Source organism: Dreissena polymorpha, chromosome 4 (assembly GCF_020536995.1).
Source record: "Dreissena polymorpha isolate Duluth1 chromosome 4, UMN_Dpol_1.0, whole genome shotgun sequence".
In the NCBI taxonomy this organism is placed as follows: domain Eukaryota; kingdom Metazoa; phylum Mollusca; class Bivalvia; order Myida; family Dreissenidae; genus Dreissena; species Dreissena polymorpha.
Window position 1 is genome coordinate 121,493,933 of NC_068358.1, and position 18,434 is coordinate 121,512,366.

Sequence of the window (18,434 nt, forward strand, 5' to 3'; positions counted from 1 at the left end):
ATCTTATGTGGAATAATTGTTATCATATATATACATACAAAATATATAAATACATAAAAGACAATATTAACCGCAATGTGTTTGGACTATTTACATATTCTATTGTATGTGAAACTAATGACAAAACATACCATTATTCGAGAAATCAGCCAGGGATGAAATCATGAATAAGTAGGAAGCTGGTTCTTGCACACACAAAAATAAAATGATATTTTAAATGTTTTCCCGTTGTTTATAGAAGGTATTATTAAAAAAACATCATTAAATGGAAACAATTCAGTGGCACATGTCGAAAATAATAATGTGTATAAGTGCATTTGACAGGATGAAAGATACATATAGCAAACGGTGTTTTGTTCGCCAGTCCGTATAGCAATCCTTCGTCAGTTCAGAGAGTTGATTTTAAAACTATATAGCGTATTCCAAATGTTTTGAAAGAAAGACATATGGAGACACTTTAACAAATACAACATTTTTTTTAAATCTTAAGTTGTTTTGAGTATAACAATAAACAACAATATCGATGTGTATAATATGCTTGTTCAACTGCTTAAATCTTTGTTCTTTTAAATAACAGCGGTACATTTTCGAACTGTGTTATATCAACGTTGTGTAAAAGTACCACAGGTCTTTGGAAACAAAATATAACGCATACCTTTTCCTCCATTTTAATCCATTGTATGCCTTTTCAAAAGGACTCTCTAAAAATCTGAACTCGCTCAACAGTTCCGATTTAAAACCATTTATGTTACAGCTAGAGGGTGACCCAATTTTTTTATAATTAAAATTAATGTACATACATGGTATAGTTATTAATTGGCTTTTTTGGCTAAACGTTCTATATTCACGTATGGATAATTGCACCGTAGGCCGTTTTTGAATGGTCTATCTAGATGATTACAAAGGATAATCATTAATCCCCCAATTAAATATAAACAATAGAGATGGCAAACGTGATATCCACTTTGTCATTGTTCACTTATGCACCCGCTTGGTGTGAACAACGTTAACCTACATTTATGCAGGCGACACAAATCTTAAGAATAAATTACGTATATAAATAATGTGTTAATTAGAACAGAAGAAAAGCACAAGGGACGGACGTATTGGTGGTGATAATAATATAATGTATCATCATCTTCTTCTTCTTCATTATATTATTCTGCATCACCACTATCAACAAAGTCACCATAATCACCATCATCACCATCATCATCATCATCATCACCAGACGCAGAAGCAGAAGCAGCTGTAGCAGCATAATCATCAACAACATCCACAACAATATCAGTTTCATAAGCAGCAGAATCACCATAAACTAGTAGAGTTCATGTATCATAAATTAAAGTATGAGTAATAGGTGTAATAGTAGTGTATTACTTACAGTACATGTATTAGAAGTAATTGTGGTAGAGGTAGATGATGCGGTAGCTTTAAGTCATAATAGTCGTTGAAGTAGCAGTATAATACGTAGAAATAGAAGAAGTAGTATAAGTATTAGTTTAAGTATTAGTATGGCAAGCGGATCGACACATAATCCCAAGAAACTAGCTTTCTCATGAGAACCTAGGTTCTCAGAATTACGCGTAAACTTGCTCGTTTGGAATACGGGAGACATATTATTCAGGGCGCATGATCAATGGGGTTCACATATGATTACACACGGGCTGGACAGAATGAAAACATGCCGTTAAGAACTTTATTTTTGCAGATATCTAAAGTTATTGAAATATGTTTGCAAAGTCTTTAGTGCATAAGTTTTTCTTGCAGTGTTGCCGATATCCTACGATTGAATGATACATTATTACACATTATCAATAGAGATAAAACTTTTATTTAAACCATAATGATTGCTTACTATATCACAGGCATACTTAAAATAGAAAACTGTACCGTACAGTCGTTTTAGGCCCGAAGAAGGGAACTGAATATCTGAAACTCATTTAATGCTGTAACAAGGTATTGTGTAACGATTGATCTGAATTTGTTTCAATATTTAGTCTCAAAATAAAAATAACAAGAGGGCCATGATGGCCCTGTATCGCTCCACTGTTTTTTTATGCGAAAAAAACCGCAATGCGCATGGGTTGAAATGTACTCAAGCATGTGACTTTCTCTGTCTATCCCTCGTCCCATTGGGCGCTTAAAGTTGGAACGGTGAGCATTTTTATATATGGAAAAAGTTACTACCGTGTTAACTAAACAGACTAAAAAGCCCGGGAATTGTTCCTTTGAAGCACAGTCCCATTGCTTTGTTAACTAAACAGACTAAAAAGCCCGGGAATTGTTCCTTTGAAGCACAGTCCCATTGCTTTTAACGTAGGTACATTTATCTCTCCAAAAGATATTGTCGTTCTTTCTATTTCACATATTTTTAGATGCTGAAGATCAAATATACGCATTTGATTTGAAACAGATTCACAAGACCCGTAGGAATCAAAATGCCTTAACCCTTTACCAAACGACACATTTTGGATTTTTCCAATTTGAAAAAGGTTGCAGACGACAATTAAATTGTAATGGAATATTAAGGAAATAATCAGGTAGGGTAGAAATAATTGTGATAAAAGGAGAAATTGCTCATCTTGAGCAATTTCTCATTTTATCATAATTTTTTATAAAGTCGTCTGCTATAAACCCGTAAAATCCTGTTGGTGTTTGGTAAAGGGTAAATAATCTCTGGTTCCTTCTTAGAGCCTTTCAAACATTTATAACAAATACAATAGTAGCATCTTTCTTTGTAAAGAATCATCTCAAACAAGGGCTGTTTGTAAAACATGCATGCCCCCCCCATATGGGCTGTCAGTTGTAGTGGCAGCCATTGAGTGAATACATTTTTTGGCACTGTGACCTTGACCTTTGAACTAGTGACCTGAAAATCAATAGGGGTCCATCTGTGAGTAATGATTAATGTACCTATGAAGTTTCATGATCCTAGGCGTAAGCTTTCTTTAGTTATCATCCGGAAACCTTTTTTTTTTGTGAAGTCACCGTGACCTTGACCTTTGACCTAGTGACCTGAAAGTCAATAGGGGTCATCTGCGAGTCATGATAAATGTACCTTTGAAGTTTCATGATCCTAGGCGTAAGTGTTCTTGAGTTATAATCCGGAAACCATTTTTCTAAGTTGAGTCACCGTGACCTTTGACCTATTAACCTGAAAATCAATAGGGGTAATCTGCGAGTCATGATCCATGTACCTATGAAGTTTCATGATCCTAGGAATAAGCGTTCTTGAGTTATCATCAAGAAAACATTTTACTATTTCGGGTCACAGTGACCTTGACCTTTCACCTGAGAATCAATAGAGGTCATCTGCGTATCATGATCAATGCAACTATGAAGTTTCATGATCCTAGGCATAAAACGTTCTTGAGTTATCATCCGGAAACCATTTTACTATTTCCGGTCACCGTGACCTTGACCTTTGACCTAGTGACCTGAAAATCAATAGGGTTCATCTGCGAGTCATGATCAATGTACCTATCAAGTTTCATGATCATAGGCATAAGCGTTCTTGAGTTATCATCCGGAAAACATTTTACTATTTCGGGTCACCGTGACCTTGACCTTTGACCTAGTGACTTCAAAATCAGCAGGGGTCATCTGCGAGTCATGATCAATGTACCTTTGAAGTGTCATGATCCTAGGCCTAAGCGTTCTTGAGTTATCATCCAGAAACCATCTGGTGGACGGACATACGGATGACGGACGGACCGACATGTGCAAAACAATAAACACCCTCTTCTTCGAAGAGGGGCATACATATAATTTACAACCCACACATCCCTTAGACCAACAGGCCTGAGAATATTATGATAATCTAAAGATTATTTCTTATATTTATAAATGTATTTAATTAAGTAATCCATATGACTTCTAAGATCAATTCATAACTTATATTAAGAAAATTATAAAATGATCAGAAATTTATATAGATCGTTGAACAATTGACAATCATATCTCCACAATTCATGAGTCACAATTCACAAATGGAACAATGAATCATTAGTTATTAAAAAGCAGCATATAGACAGTTAAGAACATTGCACTTCATTAATTCCAACACCTTCTCTTGGACACAAAGTTTGAGTTTACAATGCAGAATCATATATTGACTTTTATGGAAATAATTATGTTCATGGAAGTTGTGTTTTAAAATCAATAAGATATTATTAAACTGGTTTAAACACTACAAAAAAGACATTAAATAAACATGTCATCCGAAATTTTTTTAAACCGGATATATGGTCACTTTCGACATATTTAAATAAATCCCGACTTTTTTCAGTTTATAAAAAAAAAATTCAGAACACATGTTCTTACTTCAATTCCTTTGTAAGCAGTCACCATCGGATTTAAAATGGCACTAAATGACAGGGTTTTATCTCATGTTTACAAGATGTTGTTGTTGGTGGTGGTCACAGCCACACGGCCGCAGTAATCTCCCCTGGTAAACGTCATATGTTCAGTTTTGTGACCTTCCGGGACAGGGTCAAATTTGAGCCCTGGGGAATAATTTGAACAAATTTGGTAGAGAACTATTAGATATCACAACATACCAAATTTAGTAGCCCTAGGCTCTATAATTAAGAACAAGAAGATGTTTGAAGTTTGCACAAAATAGGCCTTATTTAAGCATATGTTCATTTTTGTGACCCCTGGGGCAAGGGCAAATTTGTTCCCAGGGGCATAATTTGAAAAAACTAAGTAGAGAACTATTAGATGTCACTACCTACCAAATTTGATAGAAATAGGCCCAATGGTTATGGACAAGAAGATTTTATAGTTTGCACAAAATGGGCCCAATATAAGCATATGTTCAATTTTGTGATCCCTGGGGAACGGTCAAATTTGATCCAAGGGGCTTAATTTGAACAAACTTGGTAGAGGACTAAAAGATGTCATTACATACCAAATTTGGTAGCCCTATGCCATACGGTTATGGACAAGAAGATTTTTTAAGTTTGCACAAAATAGGACTTATATAAGCAAATTTTCGATTTTTTGACCCCCCAGGGCGGGGTCAAATTTGACCCCAGGGGCATAATTTGAACAAACTTGGTAGAGGACTATTAGATGTCACTACATACCAAATTTGGTAGCCCTAGGCCCAATGGTTATGGACAAGAAGATTTTTAAAGTTTTCACAAAATAGGCCTTACAAAAGCAAATTTTCAATTTTTTGACCCCCCCCCCCCGGGGTAGGGTCAAATTTGATCCCAGTGGCTTAATTTGAACAAACTTGGTAGAGGACAATAAGATGTCACTACATACCAAATTTGGTAGCCCTTGGCCCAATGGTTATGGACAAGAAGATTTTTTAAGTTTTCACAAAATAGGCCTTATATAAGCAAATGTTCAATTTTTTGACCCCCGGGGCAGGGTCAAATGTGACCCCAGGGACATAATTTGAACAAACTTGGTAAAAGACTATAAGATGTCACTACATAGCAAATTTGGTAGCCCTAGGCCCAATGGTTATGGTTAAAAAGATTTTTAAAGTTTGCACAAAGTAGGCCCTATATAAGCAAATTTTCTATTTTTTAACTCCCCCCCCCCCACGGGGCAGGGTCAAATTTGACCCAAGAGGCATAATTTGAACAAACTTGGTAGAGGACTATAAGATGTCACTACATAGAAAATTTGGTAGCCCTAGGCCCAATGGTTATGGACAAGAAGATTTTTAAAGTTTGCTCAAAATAGGCCTTATAAAAGCAAATTTTCAATTTTTCACCCCGCGGGGCAGGTTCAAATTTGACCCCAGGGGCATAGTTTGAACAAACTTGGTAGAAAACTATAAGATGTCACTACATAGCAAATTTGATAGCCCTAGACCCAATGGTTATGGACAAGATTTTTAAAGTTTGCACAAAATAGGCCTTATATAAGCAAATGTTCAATTTTTTTACCCCCGGGGCAGGGTCAAATGTGACCCCAGGGACATAATTTGAACAAACTTGGTAGAAGACTATAAGATGTCACTACATAGCAAATTTGGTAGCCCTAGGCCCAATGGTTATGATTAAAAAGATTTTTAAAGTTTGCACAAAGTAGGCCCTATATAAGCAAATTTTCTATTTTTTAACCCCCCCCCCCCCCCCCCGGGGCAGGGTCAAATTTGACCAAAGAGGCATAATTTGAACAAACTTGGTAGAGGACTATAAGATGTCACTACATAGAAAATTTGGTAGCCCTAGGCCCAATGGTTATGGACAAGAAGATTTTTAAAGTTTGCACAAAATAGGCCTTATAAAAGCAAATTTTCAATTTTTTAACCCCCCGGGGCAGGTTCAAATTTGACCCCAGGGGCATAGTTTGAACAAACTTGGTAGAAAACTATAAGATGTCACTACATAGCAAATTTGATAGCCCTAAGTCATACGGTTATGGACAAGAAGATTTATAAAGTTTGCACAAAATAGGCCTTATATAAGCAAATTTTCAATTTTTTGACCCCCCGGGGCAGGTTCAAATTTGACCCCAGGGGCACAATTTGAACAAACTTGGTAGAGGACTATAAAATGTCACTACATACCAAGTTTGGTAGCCCTAGGCCCAATGGTTCTTGACAAGAAGATTTATAAAGTTTGCACAAAATAGGCCTTATATAAGCAAATTTTCAATTTTTTGAACCCCAGGGGCAAAGTCAAATTTGACCCCAGGGGCATCAATTGAACAAATTTGAAAGAGGTTCACCACAGGAACATTCCTGAGAAATTTCATCAGAATTGGACCAGTAGTTAAGAAGATGTTTTAAGAAAAAGTTAGCGCACGCACGCACGCACGCACACGAAGGACACAGGACCATGACATAAGCCCCGCTGGCCTTTGGCCAGTGGAGCTAAAAATTAGGAAATCCCAAGAAACCTGATTTCTCATGAGAACCAAGGTTTTCATGAGAACTAAGGTTTTCATGAGAACCTAGGTTCTCATTTGAAAACCTTAGATTACGCTTGAGAACCTAGGTTCTCATGAGAAACTAGGTTTTTCATGAGAAACTAGGTTCTCATAGACACATAGAACTTAGGTTCTCATTCATTGCCATATATTAGTAATATTTGTATATATATATATTATAGTTGTTGTAGCAATAGTAGAAGTTCCAGTGGTTGTAGTAGTAACGGTAGTGGTGGTTGTGGTGGTGGTGGTGGTAGAAGTTGTAGTAGTAGTAGCAGTAGTAATAGAAGTAGTAGTAGTAGTAGCAGTAGTAGTAGTAGTAGCAGAAGTAGTAATTGTGGTAGAGGTAGATGATGCGGAAGGTTTATGTTATAGTAGTCGTAGAAGTAGCAGTATAATTAGTTTAAGTGTAGCACTTTAAGTGTTAGTTTAAGTGTAGTACTTTAAGTGTTAGTTTAAGTGTAGCACATTAAGTGTCAGTTTAAGTGCAACACGTTAAGTGTTAGTTTAAGTGTAACACTTTAAGTGTTAGTTTAAGTGTAACACTTTAAGTGTTAGTACTTAAAGTGTTATTTTAAGTGTAACACTTTAAGTGTTAGTTTAAGTGTAACACTTTAAGTGTTAGTTTAAGAGTAACACTTTAAGTGTTAGTTTAAGTGTAGCACTTTAAGTGTTAGTTTAAGTGTAGCACTTTAAGTGTTATTTTAAGTGTAGCACTTTAAGTGTTATTTTAAGTGTAGCACTTTAAGTGTTAGTTTAAGTGTGACACTTTAAGTGTTAGTTTAAGTGTGGCACTTTAAGTGTTAGTTAAAGTGTAGCACTTTAAGTGTTAGTTTAAGTGTAGCACTTTAAGTGTTAGTTTAAGTGTAACACTTTAAGTGTTAGTTTAAGTGTGACAATTTAAGTGTTAGTTAAAGTGTAACACTTTAAGTCTTAGTTTAAGTGTAACACTTTAAGTGTTAGTTTGAGTGTAACACTTTAAGTGTTAGTTTAAGTGTAACACTTTAAGTGTTAGTTTAAGTGTAGCACTTTAAGTGTTAGTTTAAGTGTAACACTTTAAGTGTTAGTTTAAGTGTCACACTTTAAGTGTTAGTTTAAGTGTCACACTTTAAGTGTTAGTTTAAGTGTCATACTTTAAGTTTTAGTTTAAGTGTCACACTTTAAGTGTAACACTTTAAGTGTTAGTTGAAGTGTTAGTTTAAGTATTGGTGTATATATATAAATAGTATAACTATATTTGAACGCATCGGCCTTTACTGACGTAACTATCTATTTATAGTATATAGGGAAATCTTATTATGAAATATATCTTTCACAGAAACAAGTTGTCACTGAATTACCACGTTAAACCTTTTACAGAAGTTGTATACATACCTAAATGACATTGCAGGCGGGAAAATTCACATTTTGTGCATTGTTTAAAACAAAAATAAGATTACATCCATTTTTGTTTTAACAATCATATATATATATATAAGGTCAAAATAAAATCACTTAATACAATAAAGATGCCCGTTAATAAGGTTTATTTTAGTCATTTACATAAAGTCAAAATCGAACACGCTCGGTGAAGGCAACTGAATAAGCAGTTTCACTGTCAATCGGCACAAGATAAATCTGAATGACCGATGTGTAAATATGTGCGTCAGATTAAAAACAAATATTTTTTACAAATAACAAATGCGCATAGCTTAAAGAATATTTACCAAAAAAAAGAGTTAATTATTATACGAAACTAGGATAATAATATAATCAAAACAACCCGAATATATGGTTTCTTGAATACGAATTCCATGTCACTGAAACATATTATAAACATGGTATCATACATTACGTCAAAGTAACAAATATATCAAACATATCATGTGTGGCCTTTAACAAGTTACAATGAAATATAAATAAAAGATCTGGTAACATGTCAGAATGGTACATATACAACATAAACATACAAATATATAATATCTAAACTCTTTCTCGTTCTCGAAAGAATGTGTGGAATGTGTACGGAACTCTCTCTAAAATCAATCTCTGCGGATGCTGTGCTTATGCTGCAAATAAGATTATAAATGTGAAGAGTATGGGAAACTGTGAATTATAGGACTCGTTAGCACGTTAGAATGACAATGCTGCTTTTCTGAATTTAACCTCATTACTTATCAAATACGAGTTATATCAACTCACAACATAAATACAACTCACTGCAAATACAAGAAAGAGTAAATGCAAAAGGTAGAAATAGAACTAACTTTATTTTGAAGTAATGGCAACTCTTAAAAGTAGATCTGAACAAGTCAGTGGCCAAGTGGAAAGTGACCAGAAGACAAAGGCAAGAGCGGGAAAAACCACTGGTCAAGCACGACTTAACATTTACCTAACCTTGACATAATCACATGCTTCACTGACTTTTATTATTTAGACTGGCCACAGGATAACAGCTTAATAAATAAACCATGTTAACATAATGAGATAAAGGGAAGTAATTACATTAAAACGGAACAAAAGAACATAATCATTGAAATAAATGTTTTAACCCGATTACATACTTCCCTGGCCCGAAAAATGATGTCCTCAATATAACAAACAAAGAACAAAACAAAATTGTCGTCGTGTCACAGTAAAACATAATCGTCCGTCCATCGTCCGTCACAGAATAAAATCATTTCTATTCAAAATAGATACGCAATACCTATCTACCTCCCTATATACTGTTTACAATTACAACATTGTACAAGAACAACATACTTTACATACATACATACTACGGATATATACTTTATCAAGTATATGTGATTTGGACTCGTTTCCTCCTGCTCCACAGAAATGTGTCCCTACATTAAAATAATACAATCATAAACAAATGAATTGATACTATTGGCAATATCAGTAATTCACTTTGTTAGTTAAAATTTTAAACAAGAGCACCGCTCATCTATTATTTATTTATTTAAACAAATATATAAATATATAAACAAATAAATCCACTTTAAATCAAATTCAATAAGTGAAAACAAACAAATGAATACACTTTTAATCAAATTCAGTAAGTGAAAACACAAGTTAAATCACTATTGCACTGTCTGAAAATCAATCAATAAACACCATGAAGAAGTGAATTAATTGACCCGCAATGAACCAATCAATCAAATGTCACAAATAAATTAAAACAAGAGCACCGCCTTGCGGGTGCAGACCGCTCATGTATTTTCTTTTTAAAGGTGAAGGGACTCTCAATTTCAATCACAAAGGAGGGAGGGGTGGAGTGAAGAGGAGTGCATAGTGTGGGGGTGTGGACATTTATTACATTATCTTCCAAAAATGCGGAAAAAAAATCGGGTGTGGGCGGGTGGGGGGTAGGGGATTCTTGGGTGCGATGGTTGGACGGTATTTCAACAAGAGCACCGCCTTGCAAGTGCAGAACACTCATCTATTTTTCTTTTTAAAGGTGAAGGGAACTATCTCAATACTTCAATCAAAAAAGATGGATGGGTGGGGTGGAGAGGGGTGAATAGTATGGGGGTGTGGTCATTTATTACATTATCTTCCAAAAATAATAAATAAAAATGCAAAAAACAAAAGAAAAATAATAAAAAAAAATTTTGGGGGGGGGGGATTCTTGGGTGGGATAGTTGGATGGTCTTTCAAAAATAAAATAATAAAAATAAATATTTTTGTTTTTTAACCATGTTTCCAAAACAAAACAAAAATGGGGGAGGGGGGTTGGGTGGGGTCGGGGGGGGGGTATAGTGTGAGGGTGTGGTCATTTATAAGATGATCTTTAAAAAAAAAATCGGGGGGGCATAGGGGATGGTTTGGGTGAAGTCTATTGTAGTATGTCATGTTGTAAGAGTTGTTTCGTCAAAGTATCAATCAAATCTGATTATAAATAACGAAGTCATGGCAATTTTTGCAAAATTTAATTATTTGACCTTGAGAGTCAAGGTCATTCAAAGGTCAAGGTAAAATTCACCTTGCCAGGTACAGTACCCTAATGAAAGTATTTGAAGTTTAAAAGCAATAGCCTTGATACTTTAGAAGTAAAGTGGATGTGAACACAAAATTATAACCATATATGCAAAGTTACTAAGTCAAAAAAGAGCCATTATTCCGTCAAAATGACAACCAGATTTATGCAACTTTTCCGTACAGTCCCCTTCTGATAGTTTGTGAGTGTTCCAAGTCTGAAAGCAATAGCTGTGATACTTTAGGAATAAAACGGCCCAAAACACAAAACTTAACACAATTTTCAATTTTCTAAGTATAAAGGGGCCATAATTCTGTCAAATTGCCAGTCAGAGTTACATAACTTTGCCTGCACAGTCCCCTTATGATAGTAAGTAAGTGTCGCAAGTATGAAAGCAATAGCTTTGATACTTAGGAATAAAGTGGACCTAAACACAAAACTTTACCAAATTTTCAATTTTCTAAGTATAAAAATAGCACATAATTCTGTCAAAATGCACACCAGAGTTATCTAACTTTGCCTGCCCAGTCCCCTCATGATAGTAAGTAAGTGTACCAAGTTTGAATGCAATAGCATTGATACTTTCTGAGAAAAGTCTACCTAAACGCAAAACTTAACCGGACGCCAACGCCGACGCCGACGACAAGGTGATGACAATAGCTCATAATTTTTTTTCAAAAAATAGATGAGCTAATAAAAGCGCACAAGCAACAGTTCATTTCCCAATATGAAGAGTTCATAATTGTAACAAACAATACAGTTTATATTTCAAACTTTCATTACAAAACAGAAACATTTTCTTAAAGAACAATTCATAATAATGATAATATATCCCACTAGCCTGCAAACAAAAGGCAGGGAATAAAATCGTAACACAATATTTTCATGAATTATTGTCTACAAACTCTATATTAAATAACATTACAAACAGTTCAGTTTTTAAAGGAATAGAACAGTTTACAATAGTAATTTACTTATTTACATCCCTACACTCCAGTTTTCAAAGGCAGAGAACAGCTTAGAAACAGGTAACAATTAACAATTTAGCACACAAATGAAATGGTCTCTGGAAAAACTGGGCAAAATACATGTGCAAAACAAGAAATGTGTTTGTCGGAAACACTATGTCCCCTTCTGCAAAAGTTATGGCAAAATGTTAAAGTTGGAGCAAACAAACCAACAGACAGACCAACAGACAGGGCAAAAACAATATGTCCCCCACAATAGTGGTGGGGGACATAAAAATATTGTCCCAGGTAACATACATCTCAAGGAAGACACTTTCTTTTGTACCTAATAATAAAATATGAAATTTCTGCAGTGAAATAACAGCAGTGAAAATAAACAAGTTGTTATTTTCACCGGTGAAAATAATACATTTTCGGAACTACTTTTTCTATTTGTTTATCATAAATAATTTTATATATATTTTCTATGATCATGAGTGAATTAAAATCGACATTCCAACAAATCCAACAAATTTTATTTTTATTTTATGCTTTTTCACCGTTTATTTACATTCTAAAAGAGTTTAACTGGAATATTTCGCTGGTATAATGACGTCATTTCGTCACACTTAAATGTATGGAGATACGCCACAGGAGAAATGGTAACTTTTTAGCGAAAGGGAAACAGCTGTTAATTTATTTATTTTTAAAGGGGCATAAAAGAAACAGAAAATTTGTTCATGTCAGTGTAAGATTGTTTGTTATTTCACGAGTGATCATAGAAAATATTTTTTCACAAGTGGCGCACATGAACAAATATCCTCTATTTCCACATAGATTTGATATTTGTTTAGAAGATACTTCCATACGTTTAGAATAGACTTCCATATGTTTAGAAGATACTTTCATATGTTTAAAATAGACTGCAATACAGCGGAAACTGTGCAGGCTTATCCAAGACAATATTTAATGGCAGGGCTTTTCCCCATCTTTGTGGCCTTCCCTCTAATTTTGCAAAAAAATTAGTCGTAAAGTGTTCAAAATAGTGAAACAATTTCGATACTGGTAAAAATTGTGAATACCTAAATGAGTCACAAACTTCTTTAAATTGATAACATTTAAGGCGCAAACTCTTCAAATTTGTGAAAAACAGCCATTCTCTAAGAAACAAAATAAGCTCTTAATGTATGCATCGAGCCTGTTTTCCCAGACAAATTCAAACAGCCACTGATCAGTTTATAACATTAAAAACATCTAACAGTGTTCTCGACAGCCTCATACAGCTCCCATTAATACAATACAAACATCAAAGTCTCAGTAGAAGCTTTCATTGTCGTCATCAGTCCGGAACTTCAGGAGGTCATGGTCGATGCCCAGGTGGTCAATAAGCCTTGTCAGAGAGGAGCGGGGTTCATCAGTCATCGAGGCATGGAGGTCAGTCAGGGACTGCTGGGATACCCCACGCCATTTGTCGATAAGACCCTGTAAGTCCTCCAGGTTGTTCTAAATGGGGAGAAAATATTTTGTGATATATGAGCCGGGTCTAAATGGGTAGACAATATTTTATGATATATGAGCCTGTTCTAAATGGGGAGACAATATTTAGTGATATTAAACCTGTTCTAAATGGGTAGACAATATTTTGTGATATATGAGCCGGGTCTAAATGGGTAGACAATATTTTGTGATATATGAGTCTGTTATAAATGAGGAGACAATAGTTTGTGATATTAACCTATTCTAAATGGGTAGACAATGTATTGTGATATGAATCTGTTCTAAATGGGTAGACAATATTTTGTGATATATGAGCCGGATCTAAATGGGGAGACTATTTTATGATATATGAGCCTGTTCTAAATGAGGAGACAATATTTTGTGATATTAATCTGTTCTAAATGGGTAGACAATATTCTGTGATATTAATCTGTTCTAAATGGGTAGACAATATTTTGTGATATAAAAGCCGGGTCTAAATGGGGAGACAATATTCTGTGATATATGAGCCTGTTCTAAATGAGGAGACAATAGTTTGGTATATATGAGCCTGTTCTAATTGCAGGGTAGACAATATTTTGTGATATGAGCCTGTTCTAAATTGGGAGACAATATTTTGTGATATTAACCTGTTCTAAATGGGTAGACAATATTTTGTGATATTTATCTGTTCTAAATAGGTAGACAATAGTTCGTGATATTAATCTGTTACAAATGGGGAGACAGTATTTTGCGAAATTAATCTGTTCTAAATGGGGAGAATATTTTGTGATATATGAGCCTGTCCTACAGGGCTAGAAAGTATTGTGTGATACCAGCCCTGCCCTGAGAAAACAGGGTTTAATACAAGTGCAGTCTGCACAGGGATGACAATTTTTGCCTTAACTGGATTTTCACAGAGAAGAGACTTCCTTTAAACAAAAAATACTATAACAACAGAAAGTGTGGTTACTGATAAGCCTGTGCAGACAGCACAAGATCATCTGAGACGACCATTTATGCACGTGCATTAAGCCCAGTTTTCCCAGAGCAATGCCCATATAATGATGTGAACAGAGAAAAACACAAACTTACAATTGTCACAAACATAACTAAAGTCATCCCACCATTTTGTAAGTTATGTTGCAAATAACTCAGGAATTCATGGAACTCTTGGTCTGAAAAGTTTCTTTCAGAAATTCACATCATGAGGATGACTTATTTAAAGCTTCAACTTAATCAAATAAGAAATGTTTACGTAGGACTTTATGCTGTGTGACTGACCAATGGACCGGCAGAGTGACCTCATTCTTATTTTTGTATGTGGGAGTGTTATTAGTAGATCAGTCCTAGTTGATTTCCATTATTGACTTAAATATATCGTTGACTAGACAATTAGTCAAGACAAAACAGTATTATTTTGAACACATGTGTCACAAAATAATTGTCTTTTCTTGCTATGCTAAATGATAAATTATATCAAAAATCCAGTAGAGGAGATTATGAGACAAAAATAGGAAACTAAAATTATGTATGATACAATTTTTACACTTAAATATTAACAAGGGCTGTTTGTAAAACATGCATGCCCCTCATATGGGCTTTCAGTTGTAGTGGCAGCCATTGTGTGAATACGTTTTTTGTCACTGTGACCTTGACCTTTGACCTAGTGACCTGAAAATCAATAGGGGTCATCTGCCAGTCATGATCAATGTAGTTTCATTATCTTAGAAAGTAGAAAGTCACTTCATTAATAAAATGAATACCGGGTAATGAACTAAATAATGAACTTAATACCAACATATTGATAAAAAAAACACACTAAAATTATGAGTTGTTTTTGATTAAATGAATAAAGAACTCAATACCTTCGCCCGATACATCTTCACCATGTTGAGTTTCCGTAGCAATTCCTCCTTCTCTGCAATCTGCCTCTCCAATTCCTCAATGGAACAGACCACAGGGGCAGATAACCCACACCTTTCCAGTGGCTTCACATCAGATGATGCTGCGGAGTTATCCTCTGATTCACATGTTATCTCCCTTCCTTTGTCACAATTGTCAGGGCTTGTTTCAGATTTTGTATCACCAGCGTTAGCTTCCTGGGTGTCAGTGAAAGTCAGCCTGTTTCCTTTGACCTTTATAGATGATCTTGACCTTACATTCACAGGAGTCTTGAAGGTTGCAGTAGGGGTTACTGAATCCATTGCATCATCTTGAAGATTGCCATGGGAACTTATCTCTGCACTTAATGTCAAACCTACACTTGAGACCTCTGTATTTGCATCAGAGTAGGTCACGTCATTATCAAACTTTAATGTTACATATTTATCCTTGTTTATAGAACCATGGTCTGTACTACCACGTTTTACTGTATGCGTCCTCTTATCAGTCAATACAGATTCATTCTCATTGGTTAACAGATTAGGATTGGATGACAATGTTGTGTTTGTTTGCTGCCTTGCTTCAGGGGGATGGTAGGGAGAGGAGTGGAAGCGACCACATTTCTTCAGCCTGTCTTTCAAACTGCTGCTCAGCTGGGAAGGAGTATTAAAACCATTATAATCCTTGGTTTGAGAAAACGGGGCTTAATGCATGTGGGTAGTGTCATCTCAGATAAGCATGTGCAGTTTGCACAGGCTAATAAAGCAAGATACTTCCCATTCTTATGGCATTGTCATTTTAAGTAGTCTCTTCTAAATGAAAATTCAGTTTAAGCGGAAAGTGTTTTTCCTGATAAGTCTGTGCAGTTTGCACAGGCTAATCTGAGACGAAACTTTAGGCAAATACAATAGACCCGGTTTTTTCAGATCAAGGCTCATTTCTTTTTCTTCTTTTCTTTCATATTGAGCTAAGGTATAGCTACAATTTTTACAGAATGACAAAGTTCAATAAACTTGACATAAACTTCTATCATACAAATACTGTTGTAACTGATAATTATAGTTGTCTTCTGCTCACTAGTTTGCATATCCATGCAATACTTTTCCTAGTCTGCTTCACACAACAAACTACAGGGTATGCAGTGACGCTGTGCACAATAAAAATAAGCCATAGGCAAAAATCTCCAAAAATATTTAAAGCCCCATAAACACTCAAAATAAAAAAAAAATCATAGAGTATTAGTAAAATAAAGATAACCCAAAAATAATGAGTGCTCCTTAAAGCAATAGCCAAAATTTCAACACTAGATGTGATATGGAACATAGATTTAACAAGATACAAAATGCTTGTTAATGTTTTTTTGTGTGACAATATATTCGAAATGAATTTTCCGCAACAATTTTCGAACATTTACAAGCAAACGCACAGACATAATAGAAAGCACAGGCAAGTGCTCTCAAAACTAAAGATAAAGATTTAAGATTCATAAAAACAGTAATGTATTTCCTGGCATACACTTTCATTTGTGCACGCTCTCTTTTCTTTTTTTTCTTGCTGAATCGCTTAGAGTAGGATGTCTTCGCTTGAGCTCCACTAATTTATTACATAATGATTATTCATGAGAACACCATCGTGCTTCCAACGCTGCCCATCATTCTTTAACAATCATATTTGTTAATTTCAGTTCTTTTGGTTAATCGATGGTTAATAGAATTTAAAAAAGTTCTGGACTTTCTTCATCAATAACATAAGATGTGTTTGTCAGAAACACAATGCCCCCTTCTGCGCCGCTTTGAAGCCATATATTTGACTTTTGACCTTGAAGGAGTACCTTGACCTTTCAAAACTCAAAATGTGCAGCTCCATGAAATACACATACATGCCAAATATCAAGTTGCTATCTTCAATATTGCAAGTCATGACCAATGTTAAAGTTTTCGGACGGACCGACAGATCGGATGGACAGACTGACTGACAGACAGTTGTAAAACTATATGCCACCCTTCGGAGGCATAAAAACAACAAACCAAAGGCCCTTACAGTAAGAACTGATTTTACCGAAGGTGAGCTCCTAACCATTGAGAAAGATGAGAACTTCCAGGAAGACAAGGGTTGTCCCCACCCAAGACTAAGATGGTGGTGTACATGGAAGAGGAGGCGAAGAAACAAATGGTCATATTAGACAAGACTAATGAAACACACAAAGGATTGCAAGCAAAAAACACATAAAGAATTGTAAGGTGCAATTAAAGAAAAGCTGCAGTCACAAACAATTAGCAAAAATGATCAATTCAATATGTGTTCAGGAGAAAAACATATCGCAATGTTTTGAAAGACTGAAACATTGCACTGTTCCAAATCCGAGTGTCGAGTCAATAGAGATGCCATTAAAATGATCAATTAGATGATTTCTGGGATATAATCTTATGACAATTAACGATTCAGAAAAAGATTACAATAAACTGGCTATACCAGTTCAATATTGACTGGGTCATAAGTAGGTAGTGTGAAATCTAAACAACAGTTAAATCTGCAATGGCAGATAAGGTAATTGAAGCAGCAGAATTGGCCTTGCATGATGTTGACAGTATACTGAAAATAATGAACAGTCAAAGTTAGAGTTGATAAACGCTAAAAAGAACATTATTTCTGCAGAACAATTATTTTTCATAACAAGGGCTGTTTGTAAAACAAGCATGCCCCCCATATGGGCTGTCAGTTGTAGTGGCAGCCATTGTGTGAATACATTTTTTGTCACTGTGACCTTGACCTTTTACCTAATTTAAGTTATTATCCAGAAACCATTGTACTATTTCAAGTCACTGTGACCTTGACCTTTGACCTAAAAATCAATAGGGGTCATCTGCCAGTCATGATCAAGGGGGGAGAGAGAGAGGGGGGTATAATGTGGGGTGTGGTAATTTATTAATGTTTAAAAAAAAAAAAAAATTTGGAGCGGGGGGGGGGGGGGTGGTGGGGTAGGGGGTGAGGGGTGAGAGGGGGTATAATGTGGGGTGTGGTAATTTATTAGATGTTTAAAAAAAAAAAAAAAAATTTGAGGGGGGGGGTGGTGGGGTAGGGGGGTGAGGGGTGAGAGGGGGGTATAATGTGGGGTGTGGAAATTTATTAGATGTTTAAAAAAAACAACATTTGGGGGGGGGGAATGGGGGGTGGGGGGGTGAGAGGGGGGTAAAATGTGGTGTGTGGTAATTTATTAGATGTTTAAAAAAAAATTGGGGGGGGTGGGATGTGTGTGTGTCGGGGGG

The 18,434-nt window shown here is 35.4% G+C and overlaps 1 protein-coding gene across 3 annotated transcripts in view; it reads right to left on the bottom strand.

Annotated features, from left to right (window-relative positions):
* Positions 1-12,815: 12,815 nt before the first annotated feature.
* LOC127880064 (swi5-dependent recombination DNA repair protein 1 homolog) overlaps positions 12,816-18,434 on the bottom strand; it is a 74,196-nt gene continuing 68,577 nt past the window's right edge. For all 3 annotated transcript variants that reach the window (XM_052427297.1, XM_052427296.1, XM_052427295.1), the window contains 2 exons: positions 15,153-15,821; positions 12,816-13,311 (listed from right to left, as the gene is read on the bottom strand). In XM_052427297.1, coding sequence (XP_052283257.1) covers positions 13,123-13,311; positions 15,153-15,821 — 858 coding nt within the window. In that variant the 3' untranslated portion in view covers positions 12,816-13,122. The remainder of the gene's footprint in view (positions 13,312-15,152; positions 15,822-18,434) is intronic.